Source organism: Ranitomeya variabilis, chromosome 4 (genome assembly GCF_051348905.1).
Source record: "Ranitomeya variabilis isolate aRanVar5 chromosome 4, aRanVar5.hap1, whole genome shotgun sequence".
NCBI lineage: Eukaryota > Metazoa > Chordata > Amphibia > Anura > Dendrobatidae > Ranitomeya > Ranitomeya variabilis.
Window position 1 is genome coordinate 39,588,921 of NC_135235.1, and position 27,206 is coordinate 39,616,126.

Here is a 27,206-nt window from a genome sequence, read left to right on the forward strand (position 1 = left end):
AGAAAGGCAAAATAAGGCTACGTTCACATTTGCGTTGTGCGCCGCAGCGTCGGCGACGCAACGCACAACGCATGCACAACGCTGCGTTTTGCGACGCATGCGTCCTTTTTTGGCTTGATTTTGGACGCACCAAAAATGCAACTTGCTGCGTCCTCTGCGCCATGACGCGTGCGCCGCAGTGACACATGCGTCGCAAAACGCAAGTGCAACGCATGTCCATGCGCCCCCATGTTAAATATAGGGGCGCATGACGCATGCGGTGACGCTGCGGCGCAGAACGCTAATGTGAACGTTACCTAAGCAATTGTAAGTACACAGTGCTGTATAATGTGATGACTGCAATATATTAAGAGGATACAATCTTTGATAGGAGGAGTGCATCTTTAATGACCTATTCTCAGGATTTTTATCACAATGTCTGCAAAAATGCACCACCTCACTTTTTAGTATTATAGTCACAATTGTTACATGGAAAAGGGGTCCGTTTTTTTAAATCTCCAGGTTAATGTTCTCGTAATACCGTGATTTATATAGTCATCAGTCATTACCGGGCTCTTCTTACCATTCTGTTTAAGGTGCTTTCATGTAAATTATAAAGAAGACAAGCGTAACATTCATTACCCGGACACCTCCCTCCTTGCTTTCAGTAAACTGATCAAGTTTATCCCCATACACATGAGACCGGGGATTACTGGCGGCGTTTTCAACACTCATGGATATTTATTAGCAACTAGTGGATTATCTCCATTTGTCTCATTAATCCAAGGCTTTCTCTGCCTGTTTTTTATGTATCCCGCCCACTGTGATCTGCGGGGTCCGCATCTACTTATCGAAATGCAAGTCTTTGAACAATTTTTGCTTTTACTAAGGCTGAATTACAACATCCATGTTTCATAATCTGTACACAGACCATCATAGATCTGCCCCTCCAGGGGTATGGGGTATTGTGACTCCAAACAAAAGTTTCATACATGCCCATGAGGCTGTTAGATTGGCTCAGGAGACCCACTGATGGTCCGATATTGCCGTCCACATATGGACCGTGAGACACGAATGTATAAAGTCAGCTTTAAACTGAAGTTTGGTGGCAAATTTATATAGAGGGGCCAAATCTTATTAAAGGCAAATTATATAAATGTTGAAGGGTCATGACTAGTGAAGTGGCACTTTTCTGGTGGTGAAGTGGCACTTTTCTGGTGGTGAAGTGGCACTTTTCTGGTGGTGAAGTGGCACTTTTCTTTGTCTCAACCCCTTTGTTACTAAGGGAATGCACGCTGATTCAGAGAAAATACATTGTTAGCAAGCATATTGGCAGCAGAAATTTCTGCACCATATTTTGTACCTCTTGGCCAGAAAAATGCGTGTTTTTGCTGCAACTTTTTACCCACTCATTAGTATGAGTGAAATCTGCGGCAAAAAAAGCTGAAAGAATTGACACAGTGCAGATTTATACCTGCAAGAAAAAAATTAAGCAACATGTGCACGAGACTTCAGGATTCTCCTTCGCTTTGCTGCTACAAATCTGTGCAGAAAAAAGCCACAAAAACGCAAAGTTTTTGTGTGTGCATTCGAAATTTGACTGTCGGTCATTGAAAGATCGATTTTGCCCTAGGTGATATAACCAAACCGCATAAAGTATGAGCCGACGCCGTTCCCTTTTGATCTTTACTATGAGCCTCTGCCTATTTGAGTTGCTTTTAATTGGCTGCAGCGGTCACGTGTCTGTGTCAGGATGCCATAACTGCAGAAGAGTGTGCAGAGACCGATTTGTATGTGGCAAGAAAGGATTTAAGTGAGTGTGACTTATTCTATTTTAAACCCATTTTTAGCAATTTAAAGGGATTGTTCCTTTTGTAAAGAATAATCACTTTTAGCATTAAGATTGGAATAATCCTCACCAGAAAAAAAAAAAAATCTGATTTCACTGTTAAGTCTTTTTTTTTTTTTTTTTCATTGTTTTAAAATCCCCTCCCATTGTGCCTCCCATTGGACTGGGAGGGGCGTATGTCTGTGCTCTTGGTCGCCCCCTGCTGAGTCTTTTGCTTGCCTGCAGCTACTGTCAGGAAAGCTCCTATTTATCCACACTGGCAGCTCGCACCGTAGACTTCTGATTTATATGGGAACTGATAAATGTGTCAATAAGTAAAAATCTGCCGGGTGTTAGACAATTACTGAGAGATTATCTGATTGGTATTGCAAGATGGTCAACTTCTTGAAAGAGGACATGTCACATCATCTGCACTGCCTCCCTAAAGGCCCCGTCTCACATAGCGAGATCGCTAGCGAGATCGCTGCTGAGTCACAAGTTTTGTGACGCAACAGCGACCTCCATAGCGATCTCGCTATGTGTGACACGTACCAGCGATCAGGCCCCTGCTGCGAGATCGCTGGTCGTGTCGGAATGGCCTGGACCTTTTTTTGGTCGTTGAGGCCCCGCTGACATTGCTGAATCGGTGTGTGTGACACCGATCCAGCGATGTCTTCACTGGTAACCAGGGTAAACATCGGGTTACTAAGCGCAGGGCCGCGCTTAGTAACCCGATGTTTACCCTGGTTACCAGCGTAAATGTAAAAAAAAACAAACAGTACATACTCGCCTTCTGATGTCCGTCAGGTCCCTTGCCGTCTGCTTCCTGCTCTCACTGACTGCCGGCCGTACAGTGAGAAGTGAGAGCACAGCAGTGACGTCACCGCTGCGCTCTCAGTGTACGGCGGCTCAGTCAGAGCAGGAAGCAGACGGCAAGGGACCTGGACACCGAAAGGCGAGTATGTACTGTTTGTTTTTTTTGGTAACCAGGGTAAACATCGGGTTACTAAGCGCGGCCCTGCACTTAGTAACCCGATGTTTACCCTGGTTACCCGGGTGCTGCAGGGGGACTTCGGCATCGTTGAAGACAGTTTCAACGATGCCGAAGTCGTTCCCCTGATCGTTGGTCGCTGGGGAGAGCTGTCTGTGTGACAGCTCCCCAGCGACCACACAGCGACTTACCAACGATCACGGCCAGGTCGTATCGCTGGTCGTGATCGTTGGTAAATCGCTATGTGAGACGGGGCCTTACTACTGAAAGCATTATTGGCTGTAACAAAGCATTAGCGTCTGGTCGGCAGCCAAATATCTCTGCCCGGCTCCTGAAATTCATCATCTATCCCTCCTCATGACCTAATTACTCCAATCATTTGGAACGCGGTGAACATTTCTTATACAAAATAGGTGCAGAAATGATTCCTTCTACCCATCAGAGAATGTTCTGTTTATAGTTTGACTTTATTTTTAATTTTTATTAGGGGGTCTTTTTTTTTTATTTTTTAAAGTGTATATATATATATATATATATATATATATATATATATATATAAGCAGTCCACCATACTGTTGGACTGATATATATATATATATATATATATATATATATATATATATATATATATATATATATATATATATATATATATATATATATATATATATAAATATAAATATAGATTTTCTTTATAAGCCCATGAGATTCATCAATGACATCAGAGCCCTAAAGAAAAACCGTCAATTGTATTTTTTATTTCATAAAGCATTAGTATGCCCGATAATAAGAAACACTGTAATATATCTAGTAAGTGAAATTTGATTATTTAACCTCCTGGATTGAGCTTTTCCTCTTAATTCATGGGTTCAATCTGTTTTTAGTGACGGCCGATTTTCCTATTACTGAGAGATGATATGACAGTTGGTGCTTTTAAAATTCTATGGAGGGAGGAGCTACAGACGGATACAGACATTCTACTGCAAGTTCTCCGGACGCTATGGTGCTCATACAGTTCTCCATAGAACTTTAAGTGTCTTTTCAGGAGAACTTGCAGCATAATGTCTGTTTCTAGCTGCTCTCTCCTCCATAGAATTTTAAAGGCACCAACTGTCATCTCCCATCTCAAGAATTGGAAAGATTCTATTTACCGAAGACTGATTTTTACAGAACGAATGATCAGTCCAGTCCAGGAAGAAGCGTATTTCTCTAATAAGCTATATTACAAATTTTATTTTCGTGTGTACAATCGAAGTACTGAACAAACAATTTCAGGGGAGAGAACGATCTGGCCATAGAAATTTCAGCGCCCGACCCTCTTTGTTTTCAGGGGAGATGAGACGCCTTTCTACTCTCTCAGCAGTGAAAACACAGGTAGAAATATTTGAGCCGAGCGCTCGCGTGTATGGCGGAGCCCAGAGTTATCTTATGTTTATCAGCTTTAGGTTGGAATTGTACATACTGTTTTTCTGTGTTTAATTTGTGTATTTCTAGTGTTTTTGTTCTATTTTTTTTATGTTTAAAAACGCATAAATGCATAAACCACACAAAAACCCCTCTAAAGATACACTTTGTCTTCCAAGCCTTATGGTTGTGTAATATTTATGTAGGGGCTTAATCATTGAATTGCATTAGTAACTCTCTCCTTCTGGGAGTAACTACTTTTAAAGGGAACCTGTCATGACAATGCGTTTTAATCTACATGTTATAGAGCAGGGGGTGCTGAGCAGATTGATATATAGCTTTATGAGTAAGGATTCAGTATATCCCCTGTTTTAGAAATTTGATCCTCGGTGTTTTCTGGGATTTTGGGTCCAGTGGGCGGTCCGATCAGTGACTGAAAGCATTCTTTGTGTAAGTGTGCATATAGAGAGAGCTGTCAGTCACTGATCGGACCCAAAATCTCAGGGCAAAGGATTAAATGGCTAAAACACGGGTCATACTGAATCTTTACTCACAAAACTATATATCCGTCTGCTCGGCTCCCCCCTGCTCTAGAACACCATGACTGCGTTTTCATGGTGACAGATTCCCTTTGGAATCTATGGAACCTATTATGTGTTTACCATGCATCAAACCGCTAAAATCAATCGGTGCATCCCATTAACATCCATAATGGACGCAGTGCTTGGCTTTAGCGCCTTCTATGAGCTGAATGTGCCCTTTTTCTACAGGTGAACTGCTTATATGACGTGACATACATGTGTGTTTTCTTTTTATTTGTTTTTTAGTGCTTTACAACTTTAATGCCCGAGGAGCGGATGAGTTGACTCTACAGATCGGGGACACCGTGCACTTACTAGAGACCCATGAAGGTGAGAGATCTTCATTATTGTTCACATACCTAATTCATATCTATTGTTTTGGTTTGTTAGTTTTTTGATGGATCCTTAAGTTTTACTTGGCGTTGGGAAGATGCAGCTAAGGAAACTAAATGGATCCTGGGGTTATCCAGTTCTATAAAATGATTGACTTATCATTAGAAAAGACCACCAATATCCGATCTGTGGGGATCCGACACTATTCACCAGCTGTTTGTAGGGGACACACCGTTAACGCTCTGTAGGATCTTCATTTTTTGCAGCGCTAATGTGAACATATTGTTATTTAGAAATGTGATATTGATTGACCAAGAACTTCTGAGAGCCCCATTTATAATATTTGGACGCCGAGTAAGTAGCATGGAGAGATTCTACTAAAATATATCTTTTAGGTGGTCCGTATGGCATGCAATTTCGGAGTGAAATTGCAGCATGCTGCTGAATTTTTTTCTCATGCCAAATACAGCTGAAACCCGCCCCTCACAGATCTGCACTGCCTATTTTATTGGATTGCACTATATACCGTATATAATGTGCAGTGTAACTTCCTGGGCATTTATACAGCCGTACCACTGGTGATTTATGAACCGTATATACGTCGACTAAGGACACTGCTCCAGTACCCCCTGACACAGCTGTACGTGAAACGCGCGTCGAGGTACTGGGCAGTGCGTTTTGATACTTAATAGTACATGGTTGGTATGGATTATTCTCTGTTTTTGCTGAAGTGCTTTTGTAAGGGGGCTATATGCACTAATTTTGCATGGTTGGCTCATTATTATCTATTTGACTAAAGCACGTTATATACTTTGGAGTTTCTTCTAACGTTCAAAATATATCCTATTGTATCGAGCTTCCTTATAGCGATTGATACTGCATGATTGTCCATGCCTTCACATTCTGGACTTATGGAATAGTAATATGCTTTATTAAATTTGTATCCACACTGCCCTATTTGGTTTTTTTTTTTTTTTTTTTTGGGAGGGGATGGTTATGGGATTTTGATTTGCTTCCGTGTATAGATGATTTTTTTGTAATGACTATTAAGATCAATTTAATATATTTTGTTCTATATGATTTATTATTTTACTTGGTGGTCAAAGTCCTATTATAATATATATTTGGTACCTCCAATAATCTGATTGATATTAATACGGGTTCATATTTCCTATTTTTGATTACAATACTTATACTATATTTTCCCATAGTGTTTGCCACAGCCGTATCTCTCTGTATCCCCTTGCTACGTGCTCTTGTTTGGAATGCCTTATAATGGATATGAAAAATATTTAATCTTACTTATGCCCCTTGTATTAAAGTGCGTGACCTCCTGTGATTTGTAGGATGCAACCTGACTCCATATACGGCCCTGAAATTAAAGGGGTTGTCAAGTCCCCCCCCATGCGCCTATTTCAGAGGGTAAAAAAAAAAATGGTATACTCGGTTTCCAATCCACTTTCACTCCTCTAGAGTGCTGAACCATTCCGTCTAAAGTTTCCAACCCTCTACTTCTATTGGTTATCTAACCGCTGCAGCCAGTCACTGTTCGCAACCAGGAGAAACGCATCACCGCTGCAGAAATCACATTTACATATGACCTGAACAGGAGATCATTCTGTCCCAGCCATGTGAGTGCGTGACCATGGAGGCCATTGGTGTTATATTGGGGGACTGGGATTAGGGCCATTGAGTTTTTTTAATTTATAATTTTGCCTTTTTTTCTCATAAACTAATGGAATCCCCCTTTTGGAAGTTTGATCATCAAGGAATACAATTCCTGTGGCTACTGAACTACTAGAAGATTGCATTAATTACGCTTTAGTGTCATTTATTTTTGGTTAATTCTGGGATTTCCCATTCACATACAGTCTTGTAAATCTAAATCTCAAATTCTGTTCTTCTATTTTTTTTTTATACTTGGCTGAATGAATAAGCACAGGAATCAAGCATTTAGAAAAACTGGGTTAATACGAGCCTGTGACCTGGAAGGGAGTGGAAAATCCTGCTGTTCTCATACCGAGGTTTTTTTCTGCCTTGATGTACAATACTGAGAAAATTCTGTTAATCTGGGATTAATCAAGGGTATCTTTTCTAGACGTGGCCACGTTCCGGCCTGAGCACGAGCGCTGCTGTTTGGGTTTCCATAGATTGTGTAGAAAGTGGAGGCTTTCTGGTGATGGTGACAGCTGACATTGTAGAGCTGAAGATTATTTTATTTCTGACAATGCCTGGAGCCATTTACTTGTGTATGTTTGTATATATAAAATATCTGATAATTGGATCGCTCGCCGCCGACTCCGTGGCAGCCTATTAGCAAAGTCACAGATAGCAGAGGAGCTTTGTGTCTAGACAACCACGGAATATTCTGATGTTTGACAAATTAGTAAAAACTTAAAGGGCACAATTCACAAAAAGGTAGTTCAGACCCGCAGGTAAAATGCGTAAGAAGTTCATGATAATGGGTCATCCAGGATTACAAGCTAAGCTTATGATGAGTAAAGGCCATTTTACACCGGCCGATAATCGGCGATCGTTCTTCAGAACGTGTCGCTGATCTCCCAAAAAATTAGCTGGTTCATTTGGGTGATCGGATCCATTGTCGGCAGCACATAATGTGCTGCCGACAACACGATACTCTATGGGGGCATTAGCGATCACTTTTTCCACCATGCTGTTTTTGGCAACACAAGCTGTTTTCCCGTAAAAATGACGAAGATTTGGACAGAGCCTAAAGATGGCGACCAAACATATTAGTCAAACGTTGATCAAAACCCAAATATTTGTTCGTCAGAGAAATCATTTTACCTGAACGTTCATCCTCCGTCCGTTGTCATTGCACACATATGGTTAGCTTGGAGGCCTGTCTAGACCAAAATGGAATAAAATGTGTGTGTGGTTGCTTTTTAAAACATTTGTTTACAGCAATTTTTCAGGTGATTTATTTATTTATTTTTTTTCTTTTTTTTTTCTTTTAAGCATCCCTGCTCCAATAAACTTCTAAATAAACAAACAAACAAAAAAAACACTCTGTTCTCTTAAATAATCTTCTTATTGATTTATAATGTAGAAACATCAAAAAATTCTACGTGTACGTAGGCTTAATATGTATGGCCGACTTATGCCTGGTGGTCACTTTCCTCACTCTACTTGTGAAGATGACTTGCCTACGCATCCGGCTCTACATTTGTGTATTAGATCACTAGTGGTCCGACAATGCGTCCCCACCAACCAGCTGATTCACTGTAATGGGAGATAAAGGGCCGTATTTGGTAGCACCACTATCAATAGGGTGGCTATTAGAGCAGTTCCCTGCTGATCAGTGGGGGTGCTGGGTGTCTGATCCCCTACTTAAAATTATTGTACAGTCAATGCAGAGAAAAAATTATCTACGACTGACGCGTTTCTGACCATATATATAGTCCATGGGCTATGAATAAGGACCTTATGGTCAGAAACGCGTCAGTTCTAGAAACCTTTTTCTCCATACTGATTGTACAATGACCGTAATGTTCTGACTAGGAAGAAATAAAGATCAAGGTTTTTTTTGAGGAACGCTGTGCTGGTGTTTTTGGGAAGAGATGTCAGGAGAAGGAAAGTGGGCTGTTGGACTTTTCCGTTTACATCTCATATCCAGAACCATTTTTTTTATGTCTGCAGCTCTTTTGGCGATCTATGCGTCTCCATGGTGACAGACTACAAACAACCCTTGTGTAGTCTTGAGACTTTTTTTTACCCTACTTTTATAAGTAAAGCGAGTATGACGGTCAGATCAGACTACAAACAGGTTTTTTGTAGTCTGTAACCATGGAGACATACTGTAGTCATGCGGAAGAGCTGAAGACATCTGAACGTTAGAGATTATTAATGAATACTAATTGCTTTTGTTTTTGTATTGAAACTATGAAAAAACATTTTACGGTTTCCTTTTTTTTTTTACAGGGTGGTTCAGAGGTTACATTTTGAGGAAGAAATCTAAAAAGGTAGGAGGCCTCTTTACTTACAGATGTTAAATCTCAGTTACAGTTCTTCCCATTGTTATTGGGATGATTACCCCGGGCTTCATAATGCCAATTCTCCCTCGTTCTCCTGAGATAAATCCATTCATTACAATCAGAGCGGCCTCCTCTCTATTCTCTCGGTTATTAGGGCCGTATTTTATTCCTATAGGTTTTGATTTCGGCTTTGTAATGTTCTCGTCAGATGATGTGCTTAATGCCTTCAATATTCCTCTTCTAAACCAGGGCAGGGGCACCTGAATTTTTTTTAGCGCTGACTATGATTACCAGAAAGTTCAGCCCGCCCTGCTCCATCCATTTACTGCCACTCTTACAGTAACGCTAAAATACATGGAAAAGATTTCAGACAGATCCGAGACGCTTCCCGCTGATCAAACTTTTTATGTCGGGTGCCGGATTTTAACCCTTTAAGGAGCTCCCAAAGTTTTTCAATCACTATTATTTTGTATATGAACATTAATCTATGATTAGATTGCCCGAGGGCTTCGTGGTGTTGTATGCAATGATCTTGTTTAGTGAATAGACATTTTTTAATTACGGTTTTGTTTGTCTTCTCACCAGGGTATATTTCCCGCCAGCTATGTTCATCTCAAGGATGCCACAGTCGAAGGAAAAGGGTAATTTAACTTCTGATTTTTAGCAATAACCAAATATGAATATTAGATTGAGCCTTTGTTGGGGGTGATTTTGAATCCTATGTGTATCTTTGGGTAAGGAGGGGTGCGGTGGGCAGGTATTAAGGTCTTTTTGTCCCATTATGTTCACCATCTCAAGGCCTGGAATGGATGATAGAGCTGTAGATTGCATCAAATAGAGATTAGATAGACTATGGGTTTAATGCCCTATTAAAGGGGTATTCCTATTTGAAACGCCCTCACTATGAATGGATCTCAGGGACACCCAGCAAATCGATTCTCGGGACCTGGTCCAGTGACCACATCAGTAATCTTCAGCTGTCAGAGAGCCGCCTCCTTACCTTGCAGCTTTCCGCAGCTCTTTAGACTTGGCTGCCTGGCGCACCATCACATGTCCTTCACAACAATGAAAACGTGGCAGGCTGTCTAATAAAAGAGCCACGGAAAGCCCGGAGGCAGGAGGTGGTTCCTGTATGACCATCTCTTATCCCCCCACTAATTCTGAGAATGAAGGGGCTGCTGCGCTACTTAATTTGACAGTGCAAGAATCTGTGAATGAGTGTTTGTAAGAACCCCTGCAATCACATACATGGTACGTGAATAAATGGAAACTGTCCTTGGATTTTTGCTCTTTAATCTGAGAGCAGCCAAATGTAGGGTCAGAGAGCCTGATTCCAGGGGTGTCGCTTGCAGTGTTTTATCAGAAGGAGATTATCACTCCAGGACTAGGTGTCTGGTAACTGCTAGTCCTCACGCTCTGTGTAACCGCGCTCCCTTCACTGATTGGCTGCTTCCTGTGGACACTGTGAGCAAGCTACCAATCAGTGGTGTGGGCAGGGTTATACACCGCTCAGCAGTCCGAGCACCGTTGTATGTGCTGCACCCTGCAATCCAGTAAGTGACACATCACTGGAATCGGGCTCTTTGCCCCGACATTATGCTGCTTTCAGATTACATAGCAAACACCTAATGACAGATTCCATTTAAGAGGCTAACATTGTATGCTATTTGTATTGTAAAATCTGGTGGCGGCTCGGCTATAAATTCCTTTTTTCCTGCGTGCTGTACCGTATAATTACAGAGCAGCCTTCAGCCTGCAGAGGTCGCGCAGCCGACAGCCCCTGTTAGGAGTTCTGCTCGGTATCCGCTCTGTTGTCGTCTTTGTCTTCCCCTCTAGATTAGATACGTTCGGCGTCGGTATTCTAATCATCTGATTACAGCGTAATGACATCCCTCTGATTACAAAATTGATTTCTAGAGCCGACAAAAATAGCAGAAAGCGAGTTTATTTTTATGGGATGTCTTAAACGGTTGCAAACACGACGACTCGAGGACACGTTTTCAAGTTTCCGAGTAAACTTTGATCTCGGCGTTAAATAATAATTAATCACTTTGCGTCGGACGACTTGCAGATCCTCAGACATTGACAATAGATAATGGGATTAGGTTCCTGGCTTTGTTGGCGGATATGTAAATACAAGGAAGATGCAGAGAGAAGCGACCAGGGCAGAACATACGCCATCCGTCAGCAGGTGGAATTAGCTGTACCGCTGCCAGGGGTTCACCAGCAATTACTGCAATTTCCTTTCCCTTTTTGAAGGTGTAATTCGACTTCAGGAGGGGGTTTGATGGAAATATTCGCAAAATACAGGGCTGTGAAAAAGTAGTCGTCGTCTTCCATATGTCTCCTAATTCTGCAGATTTGCCACAATGAGCGTTAAACAAAAATAATTGCGCCATAATAGAAAACATCTGGAAGAGGGAAAAGCCAAGTACATAAGGTATTCCCACCGTGGAAAGTTATGGCACATCGCTGGATTTCGACCGATGGGGGTCTGAATGGCGGGGCCCTTATATCCCTGGTGCCCTTCTAACATAAAGGTTATTAGCAATATGTACAACTTCTTTAGAGGAGCCGTCACTTGCCTTAAATTATTTTTTTTAATGTTTTAAAGCCCGATGTAAACACTTCTGTTTCCCTGAATCCAGCATTTTTTTCTTTTGTTCCAGCACCTTTCCGTTCCCGAGATATCGTCTCCCTCATTTCTGTATGTAAATCTAGTCATATTTTCCAAGTGGGTGTGGTCCTTAACTCTTCATATTCCTTTGGTTAATGAGAATAGATTTATATACTGGGACATGGTATCCATATCTCGGGATCAAAAGAAAAACAGGAGAATGGCAGCATTTACACCATCCAAAAAAAAAAAACATTCTGTATTTAAAGTGAATTTGTCACCAGGTTTTTTGTTATATAATCTGAGATCAGAATAATGTAGAGACAGAGACCCTGATTCCAGTGATGTGTCACTTGCTGGGCTGCTTAGTTTGGTTTTGATAAAATCACAGTTTTATCTGCTGCAGATCTGGCAGTTCTCTGAATGCTTAGCTCTGTTTTACTTCACCCACACCATTAATATTGTCTGCTCTCTGCAGTTTTATTGGTAGGAGATCATCACCTGCTGATAAAACTGTGATTTTATCATTAGTGGACTAGTCAATCCACTGGCCAGTAGTCCAGCATATTAATGAGCTCTGTAAACCCCACCCCCACTACTTAATGGAACCTTTTCTTCTTATGCGTAGTATACACAAAAAGCAGCCAATCAGTGGTGTGGGCGGGATTATGCACAGCTCAGCATTCAGAGAACTGCTAGATCCGCAGCGGAGAAAATGATTTTGTAAAAATGACAGCAAGGAGCCCAATAAGTGATACATCGCTGGAATCGGGTGTCTGCCCCTATATTATACTGATTTCGGATAGGGTAGCAAAAAACTTGGTGGCAAATTTCCTGTAGGACAAAAGACACATCCTTCTTTGAAATAAAGTGACCAGCCCTCCTGATGTGAGCATATGTGTATTCTCCATGAATTTTTTTTTTCTGGAGCACCTTTTGTCAGAACTCCATGTTGTGCCATAGGGGTTATCCCACAATAAATGGCGATAGCATATCCACCGCTTTACAGTATGGAATCACCCCTTTAAGGAAGGATGTTGGTAAATGTAGGGAATGTTTGGATCTTGTATTCTCACTGCTCATGCACACTCCCATCTTCCCGCCGGTGGCCTGTAATCCTATCCAAATCAATATTCACATCTCTAATGTTTTCCTTATGGATTTCTTCCAACGTGTAGGCAGCATGAAGCCGTCTTGCCCTGCGAGATTCCTCTTGTGCAAGAAGTCACTACAACGTTGCGAGAATGGTCCTTCATATGGCGGCAGCTTTACGTGGTCAGTATATTCGATAAACTTGGTGTATGCAAAAAATTACCTCCCTCCAGTGATCCTAACGATCATCGGGTCACAAGACCGTGCTGCCGACTCACACAAGTCTCACCATGGCCGTGTCCGTAACAGTTGTCACTTTTCAGGACCATTTTACAGTGTAACTGGGACTGTGCGGGGAAATTGGATAATAATAAAAAAAAGTGACCAAAAGGTATTTCCTTAGGATAAGCCATCAATATTAGATTGGTGTCTGACGTCCAGCACTCCCGCCGGTCTGATTGAAGGGGAGGAAGCACTGGCTGCTGCGCCGCTGCCTGTTTACTGTTGCTGGGCACAACCCTGTTTGCTGCCTTGTTGTTGCTCTTTTCATTTTATTTCTGTAGTTCAGTCCCATTCAAGTTAATGGGTTGTACCCTAAATAAGTTATCTCCTGTTAACAGGACTCGGTATAACTTGTTAATTGCTAAGAGCAGACTGTTGGGACCATCAGCGATTCTGAAAATAGGGCTCTTGAACACTGAAAACGAGACTCTCTGTTACAAATAGGTTCCCTTTAAAGGATTTTTCCCAAAATAACAAGTGATCCCCTATCACTTAGTACCTGCACATATAGGCTTAATCTGCAGTTAAATGGCACTGAAATTCTGTGTAACCTGGAGCAGAGGTTACAGGGATAAAATGAAATTTTGTTCTCTCTGCGGTTGCTCTCTTGCAGTCAAAGAAGCGGTGCGGGGAGCAATTACAGTTATATGGGCGGTGTGGGGAGCAATTACAGTTATATGGGCGGTGCGGGGAGCAATTACAGTTATATGGGAGGTGCGGGGAGCAATTACAGTTATATGGGCGGTGTGGGGAGCAATTACAGTTATATGAGCGGTGCGGGGAGCAATTGCAGTTATATGGGAGGTGCGGGGAGCAATTACAGTTATATGGGCGGTGTGGAGAGCAATTACAGTTATATGAGCGGTGCGGGGAGCAATTACAGTCATATGGGAGGTGCGGGGAGCAATTATAGTTATATGGGCGGTACGGGGAGCAATTACAGTTATATGAGCGGTGCGGGGAGCAATTACAGTCATATGGGAGGTGCGGGGAGCAATTACAGTTATATGGGAGGTACGGGGAGCAATTACAGTTATATGAGCGGTGCGGGGAGCAATTGCAGTTATATGGGAGGTGCGGGGAGCAATTACAGTTATATGGGCGGTGTGGGGAGCAATTACAGTTATATGAGCGGTGCAGGGAGCAATTACAGTTATATGGGAGGTGCGGGGAGCAATTACAGTTATATGGGAGGTGCGGGGAGCAGTTACAGTTATATGAGCGGTGCGGGGAGCAATTACAGTTATATGAGCGGTGCGGGGAGCAATTACAGTTATATGGGAGGTGCGGGGAGCAATTAGTTATATGGGCGGTGTGGGGAGCAATTACAGTTATATGGGCGGTGCGGGGAGCAATTACAGTTATATGGGCGGTGCATGGAGGGATTATAGTCACCGCTAACTACACTGAACGTGCTGTAATCACTCCCCGGCACTTTGATTGACAGTCTACTCTTGTTCACACATGCTGCAGAGCCGCCTGCCAGAATCATGTGAATTGATTACAGCGCATTCACTGTGTAGTTAGCGGTGACTATAATCGCTCCATGCACCGCCCATATGACTGTAAGCGAGCAGCCGCAGGGAGAGTAAAACTTCATTTTCTCCCTGTAACTTCTGCTCCAGTTTACACAGGATTTCACTTCTACTTACCTGCAGATCACCACTATGTCTGCAAATAGAGAACTCTTCTGGATTTGATAGGTTCTCCTTAATAGGACTGAGCTACAATAGCCGGGCACAACCACCACAATGTGTACAAAGCTGTGCCAAATAAACCGCAAAGAGGAAGTAACACTGCGAGCAGCGGCGCCGTTATTCCTATCAGCTGATCAGTGTGGGTGCCTAAAATGGTTATTAATAATAAAATCTAGAAAAAAACGCTGAATTATTATTATTTGCACAAAATATGGGAACAGTTTTGCTAAAACTGCTACTTGGTTAAAATAAAAATGGTAAAAAAAAGGAATATACGAAAGAGGTTAAAAAATGACTTTAAACAGATCTGTCAACAGATTTCACAATCCATACAGCACCCTTTTTTATGGATTGATCTCTCAGACCTGGTGAGTTTGATGTACTTACTTTGAAAATTCATATCAGAATGGCTATAGAATCCTTTATGAACTTTTTCTTGCCCGAAATGAGTATTTAATGAATTCACCTCTGGAGTAACTCTTAAAGTGCTGATTTTAATATTCGGATTATAAAGCCATTCTGACATGGATATTTCCAAACTATGTACAACAGCCCCATCAGGAGTAAGATATCTACTTACTGATGTGTGCTTCTTATATAGTGAAATCTGGTGAAGGATACTCTTTAATAACCTAAAAATGTAAGTTATAGGTGTTTTCTGCAGGAAAATAAAAAATAAATAAAATGGAGCTGGCACAGAATGGACCTGCGGAAAGATTATCTCCTGGGCAAGATTATTTTATTTCCATTTTATTGTTGGCAATTTCCTCATATACATAAAGCAATTATTACTGAGACCCACAATGGTTGTGATCTAAATGTCAATGGTTTAGTGCAAATGAACCTTTATCACTGAGAATGACCACAGCGCACACACCAGAGTTTCGCTCTGCTATTTTGTGTGTATGTGATACATACTTTATGCTACTTTTATAATTGTTTTTTTTTCTATTTATCTTATTTTATTTTATTTTTTTATAGCAAGATAATCGAGAAATGTTTAATTGTGTCCGGAATATGATCTGCGACCTGGTGGAGTGGAGATCACAGATCCTCTCGGGAACTCTACCGCAAGATGAACTGAAAGAACTGAAAAAGAAAATCACTGCCAGGATTGATTATGGAAACAGGTTTGCAGATATTAATGAGCCGCATTTTATCAGGCGGCTCGTATGTGTTAATGTGACCTTCCTGCTTGGCTTGCTTCATTTTTACCATTTAATACGACCGTTTCAACCTTTTTGCCTAAGAATTTTTCGTGTTTTTTTTACTCTTTGATAGAAATTGATAACTGAGTCCCTGTGTCCTATAAACTATGTAACAAAAAGCTACTCACCCAGTATGATAATGACCCAAGTCTCACTGCTGCCTATAATGTATAATGTATCATTTTTACTGTGAAGTTTTACTATACCAAGTGTTTTCTGAGCCTCTGTTGGAAAAAGCAAACAAAAAAAAGCAATCTCTGTTTATTGCCCTGTTCAGATTGGAGAGCACGAAATTGTGGGAGAATTGAGAATTTAATTTGACTTGTAGATGGATCGATCTATCAATGGATCTACCGATCTGATCTATCACAGGCTTTCTCTGGGTGAGAAGCAAGACTCACAGACTTTCTCTGGGTTAGAAGCAAGACTCACAGGCTTTCTCTGGGTGAGAATTAGGACTAGCAGACTTTCTCTGGGTGAGAATTAGGACTCGCAGACTTTCTCTGGGTGAGAATAAGGACTCGCAGACTTTCTCTGGGTGAGAATAAGGACTCGCAGACTTTCTCTGGGTGAGAATAAGGACTCGCAGACTTTCTCTGGGTGAGAAGCAGGACTAGCTGACTTTCTCTGGGTGAGAAGCAGGACTAGCTGACTTTCTCTGGGTGAGAATAAGGACTCGCAGACTTTCTCTGGGTGAGAATAAGGACTCGCAGACTTTCTCTGGGTGAGAAGCAGGACTCGCAGACTTTCTCTGGGTGAGAAGCAGGACTAGCTGACTTTCTCTGGGTGAGAATAAGGACTCGCAGACTTTCTCTGGGTGAGAATAAGGACTCGCAGACTTTCTCTGGGTGAGAATAAGGACTCGCAGACTTTCTCTGGGTGAGAATAAGGACTCGCAGACTTTCTCTGGGTGAGAATAAGGACTCGCAGACTTTCTCTGGGTGAGAATAAGGACTCGCAGACTTTCTCTGGGTGAGAATAAGGACTCGCAGACTTTCTCTGGGTGAGAATAAGGACTCGCAGACTTTCTCTGGGTGAGAAGCAGGACTCGCAGACTTTCTCTGGGTGAGAAGCAGGACTAGCTGACTTTCTCTGGGTGAGAATTAGGACTAGCAGACTTTCTCCGGGTGAGAAGCAAGACTAGCAGACTTTCTCCGGGTGAGAATTAGGACTCGCAGACTTTCTCTGGGTGAGAATTAGGACTCGCAGACTTCCTCTGGGTGAGAAGCTGGACTCGCAGGCTTTCTCTGGGTGAGAATTGGGACTCGCAGACTTTCTCTGGGTGAGAATTAGGACTCGCAGACTTTCTCTGGGTGAGAATTAGGACTCGCAGACTTTCTCTGGGTGAGAATTAGGACTCGCAGACTTCCTCTGGGTGAGAAGCTGGACTCGCAGGCTTTCTCTGGGTGAGAATTGGGACTCGCAGACTTTCTCCGGGTGAGAAGCAGGACTCGCAGACTTTCTCCGGGTGAGAAGCCGGACTATACTTAGCTTCTGCTGTTTTAACCTTCTATCAGTTACTCTCCGGTAAATCTTCAGCAGGTTGTGACCTGCTGGACCTCTTGCAGCAAGCCTGAGGTCACTTTTCAATGCAAGTCTATGAGAGCCTTGTTCTGGCTTTCATAGACTTACATTGAGCACTTGTGATCTTTACGTCTGACTTCCAGTTAGTTATAAGTTGCATACCTTAGATTACACCACTCCAGCTCTGTGGGAACAGAAAAACCTAAAACATTGGAGTGGTGCTTTAAGAACTAGCAAAATCATCTGAAAACCATTCAGTTTGAACAAAGCTCTGAGTAAAAAAAATAATTTCCCAATGTCAGAATGTTTTCTGATGTAAGAGGTAGTTTATTAATATCATTGCTTATGCTTGTTTGCATGTGTCTTTGTATTGTGGAACTTTTACTGTAAACTTGTAGCTAGAGTTTCTCTTCCGAACCTAATGTAGTTGAGTGATTTACTTATCTGTGGATACAGTGATTATCATTGCTGCTCATGAATATTTTGTCATTTATTATAGCCAGACTGTTACCTTTCTGGGGGTGGCTGATGTTTAGGTATGCGTTTTGCCTTTTAGCCTTTAACAGTCAGACTCCTTCATGAAAATCTAATTTAGTGCGTGCTTCGGTGTGATATGGCAGTTTTGCATTTCTCATGACCGGCTTTTGCTTTGCATGGAAACAGTTTTGAGACAGATCCTTGATTCTATTCATAATAAAGAATTTAAAGCCTAACCTTCTTCTCAATTAATGAATTCCTTGTTTGTTATTGTGTCTTACCATCTGCCAATGTATTTGCTTAAAGTTTGCCTAGCCTCCAGATGCTCCTTGTTCAAACAGGAGCGAACATCTTGAGAATTTGTTTTGTTCTAAAACTTCTGACAAATGGCAACAAGGCTTGCCGAGAAGCATCTTCTGCTCCCAAGAAGTAATGGATGCGATATCCTCTGAGGCTCCGAAATACAATGTTTATACTTCATCTAGGACATATGCATTCTAAATATTACAAGACATAATCACAATGCTAAGTTTAGGCAGGAAAAGTCAGTTTACAACCCTCTGAGAGATCTACAGAAAAGGCTGATTATTACAGACTGTTCAATTTACTGCATCAGTCTTGCACTTTTTTAGATAATTTTGTAATATATTTTTTATTTTCTTGGTCGCTTCAATTCCGTTTGTCCTGTCCTTCCCTTTTTGTCCTGTCCTTCCCTTTTTGTCCTGTCCTTCCCTTTTTGTCCTGTCCTTCCCTTTTTGTCCTGCCCTTCCCTTTTTGTCCTGTCCTTCCCTTTTTGTCCTGCCCTTCCCTTTTTGTCCTGCCCTTCCCTTTTTGTCCTGCCCTTCCCTTTTTGTCCTGCCCTTCCCTTTTTGTCCTACCCTTCCCTTTTTGTCCTGCCCTTCCCTTTTTGTCCTGCCCTTCCCTTTTTGTCCTGCCCTTCCCTTTTTGTCCTGCCCTTCCCTCTTTGCCCCGCCCATGCTCTTTGCCCTGCCCATGCTCTTTGCCCTGCCCATGCTCTTTGCCCTGCCCATGCTCTTTGCCCTGCCCATGCTCTTTGCCCTGCCCATGCTCTTTGCCCCACCCTTGCTCTTTGCCCCGCCCTTGCGCTTTGCCCTGCCCTTCCCTCCTTCCTCTCAACCTTTCCGTCAACCCTCTTGACCTTTCCGTCCCACACCTTTTTTTTCCCTCTCCCTCTTACCCACCTTTTCATTTATCCTTTCTTTCCTTCCTGACCCACACCCCCTTTCTCTCCTTCTTGCATATTTCCCTTTCACCATTTATTCCTCATCCACTTTTGTGTTCCTTCCCTTTACCTCCTCTCACCTCTCATCTTTAACCTTTTTTCTTTCTACCTTCCTCACCTTTTATTTTCCCATTCGCTTATTTTTCCTTATTCTTTTTGTTTTCCTGCACTTTACCATTACTTTATTATGTGTCATGTTGGTTATGAACAGTTGCTTGTGCAGAACTGTTAAATTCACTCTTTTTGCATCATTTGGATCTCTTTGCCTTTTTTCCTAGGATTCTTGATTTGGACTTGGTGGTTCGAGATGAGGATGGTAATATCCTAGACCCTGAACAGACCAGTACAATAAACCTCTTCCAGGCACATGAAATTGCATCAAAACAGGTCGAGGAAAGAATCCAAGAAGAAAAGGTAAGTGTTACCATATTGCATAACTTTTATGTTGCTTAAAAAAAAACCTCAAACACATGCTGTCTACATCGGTTCGAGACAAATCTGTAGTCATGTGTACGAGTCACCTCCAAGTTTGAGTATCTCAATTAATACACAGTATGGAGCACAATGTACATTACTAGTTGAGAAGGAAATGCAATAATAATGATCACATAAAGTGGGTTGCAAAAGTATTCAGCCCCCTTGTCTTTTACCTATTTCGTTACATTACAACCTGTAATGTATTAAAATAACTAAAAATTAACATGTGCATATGTATTCACCCCTTTTGTTATGATGTTCCAAAATATTTTTGGTGCAAGCAATTACTTTCATAAGCCACATGCTTTGTACACAGGTGGGCTTCCTTTTACTATGGAAGTGTCACATGGTCTGTCAGTATATACACACCTTTTCTGAAAGGCCACAGAGGCTACAACACCATTAAGCAAGAGTCAGCACTAACCAAACACCATGAAGACAAGGAGATCTCTGTTGTGAATTCTGCTCTTGGGCTCCCTCCGGTGGTTGTTAGTGGTAGTTCGTCTTGGGGTTGTAATCCAGGGCAGGTGTTTCTGCTGATTGCAGCTTTATTAGGTATTTAGGTGTGCAGGATCCATTACTCCTGGCCAGTTGTCCATTGTTCTTGGAGGGATTGCATCTCTCTCTGGTTCCTCATGCTCTGCTGCCAATTCAGCTAAGATAAGTGTCTGGTTTTTTGTCTCCGTGCACACATGCAGTGTGCTTTGCAATTCAGTGCAATTCATTGTGTTTTTGTCCAGCTTAGACTTGGTTTGGATTTTTCAGTCATGCTGGATTCTCAGGAGTTGCAGATATACTTGCTATGTCTTAGTTAGATGTAGAATATTTGTATTTTCTGCTGTGGATATTTTTAGGATTTTAATACTGACCGCTTAGAATTCTGTCCTATCCTTTTCTATTTAGCTAGAAGTGCCTCTTTTGCTAAATCCTGTTTTTCTGCCTGCCTGTGTCTTTCCTCTTATACTCACAGTCAATATTTCAAGTCAATGGGAAGATGGATGGTGTGAAAACAGGGATATTCTTGAGCAAAACCTGTTTGTCTGTCAGTGATTTCAGACTCGGACAGAGGTTCACCTTCCAACAAGACAATGACCAAAAGCATACTGCTAAAGCAACACTCGAGTGGTTTAAATGGAAACGTGGATATGTTTTGGAGTGGCCTAGTCAAAACCCAAACCTTAAGCCAATTGGGAATCTGTCGTTAGACTTGAAGATTGCTGTTCAGCAGAGCAAACCATCTAACTTGAAGGAGCCGGAGCAGTTTTGTCTTGAGTAATGCGCAAAATTTCTAGTGGCAAGATGTGTAAAGCTCATAGAGACTTATCCAAAAGCGACTTGCAGCTGTAATTGCCGCAAAAGGAGTCTCTTCAAAGTACTGACTTTTGGGGGAGGTGAATACTTATGCACACCTGAAGTTTTCAATTATGTTGTCCTTTTTATTGTTTTTTTTTTTCACAATAAAAAGAAAACCAAATGTTCACAGTTGTAGACATGTTCTTTACATGAACTGATGCAAACCCTTAAAAAAGAAAACCTGTGAAATTCCAGGTTGTGAAGTAACAAAACATGAAAACTGCCAAGGGGGGGTGAATATTTTCACAAGCCACTGTATATACTTAAAAAAAAAAAAAAGGCAAGTGTGAATCTGGCCTAAACATCACTTGACATTTTGGCCTCCTTAGCGGCACCAAATTCTATGAAGCGATGCAGCGAGTGCGTGGCTGGCAGCTTGTGATATAGATTGGTAAAGCAGCCAGTGGTTGTGTGGACATCCTGGGCTCTGCCTTTGGTCCTAAGCGGAGCGCAACAGCGAAGATGAGTTTGTCATCTGTCCCTTTGTTCTGTATGATGACATCATCTCACTCATGAGTTTGTCATCTGCCCTTTTGTTCTGTATGATGTCATCTCACTCATGAGTTTGTCATCTGCCCCTTTGTTCTGTATGATGTCATCTCACTCATGAGTTTGTCATCTGCCCCTTTGTTCTGTATGATGTCATCTCACTCATGAGTTTGTCATCTGCCCCTTTGTTCTGTATGATGACGTCATCTCACTCATGAGTTTGTCATCTGCTCCTTTGTTCTGTATGATGTCATCTCACTCATGAGTTTGTCATCTGCCCCTTTGTTCTGTATGATGTCATCTCCCTCATGAGTTTGTCATCTGCCCCTTTGTTCTGTATGATGTCATCTGCCTCATGAGTTTGACATCTGCTCCTTTGATCTGTATGATGACGTCATCTCACTCATGAGTTTGTCATCTGCCCCTTTGTTCTGTATGACGTCATCTCACTCATGAGTTTGTCATCTGCTCCTTTGTTCTGTATGATGACGTCATCTCACTCATGAGTTTGTCATCTGCCCCTTTGTTCTGTATGATGTCATCTCCCTCATGAGTTTGTCATCTGCCCCTTTGTTCTGTATGACGTCATCTCACTCATGAGTTTGTCATCTGCTCCTTTGTTCTGTATGATGACGTCATCTCACTCATGAGTTTGTCATCTGCCCCTTTGTTCTGTATGATGTCATCTCCCTCATGAGTTTGTCATCTGCCCCTTTGTTCTGTATGATGTCATCTCCCTCATGAGTTTGTCATCTGCTCCTTTGTTCTGTATGTTGTCATCTCACTCATGAGTTTGTCATCTGCTCCTTTGTTCTGTATGATGACGTCATCTCACTCATGAGTTTGTCATCTGCTCCTTTGTTCTGTATGATGACGTCATCTCACTCATGAGTTTGTCATCTGCCCTTTTGTTCTGTATGATGTCATCTCCCTCATGAGTTTGTCATCTGCCCCTTTGTTCTGTATGACGTCATCTCACTCATGAGTTTGTCATCTGCCCCTTTGTTCTGTATGATGTCATCTCACTCATGAGTTTGTCATCTGCTCCTTTGTTCTGTATGTTGTCATCTCACTCATGAGTTTGTCATCTGCTCCTTTGTTCTGTATGATGACGTCATCTCACTCATGAGTTTGTCATCTGCTCCTTTGTTCTGTATGATGACGTCATCTCACTCATGAGTTTGTCATCTCCCCCTTTGTTCTGTATGTTGTCATCTCACTCATGAGTTTGTCATCTGCCCCTTTGTTCTGTATGATGTCATCTCCCTCATGAGTTTGTCATCTGCCCTTTTGTTCTGTATGATGTCATCTCCCTCATGAGTTTGTCATCTGCCCCTTTGTTCTGTATGATGTCATCTCCCTCATGAGTTTGTCATCTGCTCCTTTGTTCTGCATGATGGCATCTCCCTCATGAGTTTGTCATCTGCTCCTTTGTTCTGTATGTTGTCATCTCACTCATGAGTTTGTCATCTGCTCCTTTGTTCTGTATGATGATGTCATCTCACTCATGAGTTTGTCATCTGCTCCTTTGTTCTGTATGATGATGTCATCTCACTCATGAGTTTGTCATCTGCTCCTTTGTTCTGTATGATGTCATCTCACTCATGAGTTTGTCATCTGCTCTTTTGTTCTGTATGATGTCATCTCCCTCATGAGTTTGTCATCTGCTCCTTTGTTCTGTATGATGTCATCTCCCTCATGAGTTTGTCATCTGCTCCTTTGTTCTGTATGTTGTCATCTCACTCATGAGTTTGTCATCTGCCCTTTTGTTCTGTATGATGTCATCTCACTCATGAGTTTGTCATCTGCTCCTTTGTTCTGTATGATGACGTCATCTCACTCATGAGTTTGTCATCTGCCCCTTTGTTCTGTATGATGTCATCTCCCTCATGAGTTTGTCATCTGCTCCTTTGTTCTGTATGTTGTCATCTCACTCATGAGTTTGTCATCTGCTCCTTTGTTCTGTATGATGTCATCTCCCTCATGAGTTTGTCATCTGCTCCTTTGTTCTGTATGATGACGTCATCTCACTCATGAGTTTGTCATCTGCCCCTTTGTTCTGTGTGATGTCATCTCCCTCATGAGTTTGTCATCTGCCCCTTTGTTCTGTATGATGTCATCTCCCTCATGAGTTTGTCATCTGCCCCTTTGTTCTGTATGATGTCATCTCCCTCATGAGTTTGTCATCTGCTCCTTTGTTCTGTATGATGACGTCATCTCACTCATGAGTTTGTCATCTGCCCCTTTGTTCTGTGTGATGTCATCTCCCTCATGAGTTTGTCATCTCCCCCTTTGTTCTGTATGATGTCATCTCCCTCATGAGTTTGTCATCTGCCCCTTTGTTCTGTATGATGTCATCTCCCTCATGAGTTTGTCATCTGCTCCTTTGTTCTGTATGATGACGTCATCTCACTCATGAGTTTGTCATCTGCCCCTTTGTTCTGTGTGATGTCATCTCCCTCATGAGTTTGTCATCTGCCCCTTTGTTCTGTATGATGTCATCTGCCTCATGAGTTTGTCATCTGCCCCTTTGTTCTGTATGATGACGTCATCTCACTCATGAGTTTGTCATCTGCTCCTTTGTTCTGTATGATGACGTCATCTCACTCATGAGTTTGTCATCTGCCCCTTTGTTCTGTATGATGTCATCTCACTCATGAGTTTGACATCTGCTCCTTTGTTCTGTATGATGTCATCTCACTCATGAGTTTGTCATCTGCCCCTTTGTTCTGTATGATGACGTCATCTCCCTCATGAGTTTGTCATCTGCTCCTTTGTTCTGTATGATGTCATCTCACTCATGAGTTTGTCATCTGCTCCTTTGTTCTGTATGATGTCATCTCCCTCATGAGTTTGTCATCTGCTCCTTTGTTCTGTATGTTGTCATCTCACTCATGAGTTTGTCATCTGCCCTTTTGTTCTGTATGATGTCATCTCACTCATGAGTTTGTCATCTGCCCCTTTGTTCTGTATGATGACGTCATCTCACTCATGAGTTTGTCATCTGCCCCTTTGTTCTGTATGATGTCATCTCCCTCATGAGTTTGTCATCTGCCCCTTTGTTCTGTATGATGTCATCTCCCTCATGAGTTTGTCATCTGCTCCTTTGTTCTGTATGATGTCATCTCCCTCATGAGTTTGACATCTGCTCCTTTGTTCTGTATGATGACGTCATCTCACTCATGAGTTTGTCATCTGCCCCTTTGTTCTGTATGACGTCATCTCACTCATGAGTTTGTCATCTGCCCCTTTGTTCTGTATGATGTCATCTCACTCATGAGTTTATCATCTGCCCCTTTGTTCTGTATGATGACGTCATCTCACTCATGAGTTTGTCATCTGCTCCTTTGTTCTGTATGATGTCATCTCACTCATGAGTTTGTCATCTGCCCCTTTGTTCTGTATGACGTCATCTCCCTCATGAGTTTGTCATCTGCCCCTTTGTTCTGTATGATGTCATCTCACTCATGAGTTTGTCATCTGCTCCTTTGTTCTGTATGATGTCATCTCACTCATGAGTTTGTCATCTGCCCCTTTGTTCTGTATGATGTCATCTCCCTCATGAGTTTGTCATCTGCTCCTTTGTTCTGTATGATGTCATCTCACTCATGAGTTTGTCATCTGCCCCTTTGTTCTGTATGATGACGTCATCTCCCTCATGAGTTTGTCATCTGCTCCTTTGTTCTGTATGTTGTCATCTCACTCATGAGTTTGTCATCTGCTCCTTTGTTCTGTATGATGACGTCATCTCACTCATGAGTTTGTCATCTGCCCCTTTGTTCTGTATGATGTCATCTCCCTCATGAGTTTGACATCTGCTCCTTTGTTCTGTATGTTGTCATCTCACTCATGAGTTTGTCATCTGCTCCTTTGTTCTGTATGATGTCATCATCTCACTCATGAGTTTGTCATCTGCTCCTTTGTTCTGTATGATGATGTCATCTCACTCATGAGTTTGTCATCTGCTCCTTTGTTCTGTATGATGATGTCATCTCACTCATGAGTTTGTCATCTGCTCCTTTGTTCTGTATGATGTCATCATCTCACTCATGAGTTTGTCATCTGCTCCTTTGTTCTGTATGATGATGTCATCTCACTCATGAGTTTGTCATCTGCTCCTTTGTTCTGTATGATGATGTCATCTCACTCATGAGTTTGTCATCTGCCCCTTTGTTCTGTATGATGTCATCTCACTCATGAGTTTGTCATCTGCTCCTTTGTTCTGTATGATGATGTCATCTCACTCATGAGTTTGTCATCTGCGCCTTTGTTCTGTATGATGTCATCTCCCTCATGAGTTTGTCATCTGCTCCTTTGTTCTGTATGTTGTCATCTCACTCATGAGTTTGTCATCTGCTCCTTTGTTCTGTATGATGATGTCATCTCACTCATGAGTTTGTCATCTGCTCCTTTGTTCTGTATGACGTCATCTCACTCATGAGTTTGTCATCTGCTCCTTTGTTCTGTATGATGATATCTCCCTCATGAGTTTGTCATCTCCCCCTTTGTTCTGTATGATGTCATCTCCCTCATGAGTTTGTCATCTGCCCCTTTGTTCTGTATGATGTCATCTCCCTCATGAGTTTGTCATCTGCTCCTTTGTTCTGTATGATGACGTCATCTCACTCATGAGTTTGTCATCTGCCCCTTTGTTCTGTGTGATGTCATCTCCCTCATGAGTTTGTCATCTGCCCCTTTGTTCTGTATGATGTCATCTGCCTCATGAGTTTGTCATCTGCCCCTTTGTTCTGTATGATGACGTCATCTCACTCATGAGTTTGTCATCTGCTCCTTTGTTCTGTATGATGACGTCATCTCACTCATGAGTTTGTCATCTGCCCCTTTGTTCTGTATGATGTCATCTCACTCATGAGTTTGACATCTGCTCCTTTGTTCTGTATGATGTCATCTCACTCATGAGTTTGTCATCTGCCCCTTTGTTCTGTATGATGACGTCATCTCCCTCATGAGTTTGTCATCTGCTCCTTTGTTCTGTATGATGTCATCTCACTCATGAGTTTGTCATCTGCTCCTTTGTTCTGTATGACGTCATCTCACTCATGAGTTTGTCATCTGCTCCTTTGTTCTGTATGATGACGTCATCTCACTCATGAGTTTGTCATCTGCCCCTTTGTTCTGTATGATGACGTCATCTCACTCATGAGTTTGTCATCTGCTCCTTTGTTCTGTATGATGACGTCATCTCACTCATGAGTTTGTCATCTGCTCCTTTGTTCTGTATGATGTCATCTCACTCATGAGTTTGTCATCTGCCCCTTTGTTCTGTATGATGACGTCATCTCACTCATGAGTTTGTCATCTGCCCCTTTGTTCTGTATGATGTCATCTCACTCATGAGTTTGTCATCTGCTCCTTTGTTCTGTATGTTGTCATCTCACTCATGAGTTTGTCATCTGCCCCTTTGTTCTGTATGATGTCATCTCACTCATGAGTTTGTCATCTGCTCCTTTGTTCTGTATGATGTCATCTCACTCATGAGTTTGTCATCTGCTCCTTTGTTCTGTATGATGACATCATCTCACTCATGAGTTTGTCATCTGCTCCTTTGCTCTGTATGATGATGTCATCTCACTCATGAGTTTGTCATCTGCTCCTTTGTTCTGTATGATGACGTC

General features: G+C 42.0%; 1 protein-coding gene across 1 annotated transcript in view; it reads left to right on the plus strand.

Annotated features, from left to right (window-relative positions):
- Positions 1-27,206, plus strand: part of DOCK1 (dedicator of cytokinesis 1) — a 478,132-nt gene that overhangs the window by 63,118 nt on the left and 387,808 nt on the right. Inside the window, exons 2-7 of the mRNA XM_077258384.1 lie at positions 5,030-5,113; positions 9,059-9,099; positions 9,697-9,752; positions 12,907-13,003; positions 15,781-15,929; positions 19,530-19,665. Coding sequence (XP_077114499.1) covers positions 5,030-5,113; positions 9,059-9,099; positions 9,697-9,752; positions 12,907-13,003; positions 15,781-15,929; positions 19,530-19,665 — 563 coding nt within the window. The remainder of the gene's footprint in view (positions 1-5,029; positions 5,114-9,058; positions 9,100-9,696; positions 9,753-12,906; positions 13,004-15,780; positions 15,930-19,529; positions 19,666-27,206) is intronic.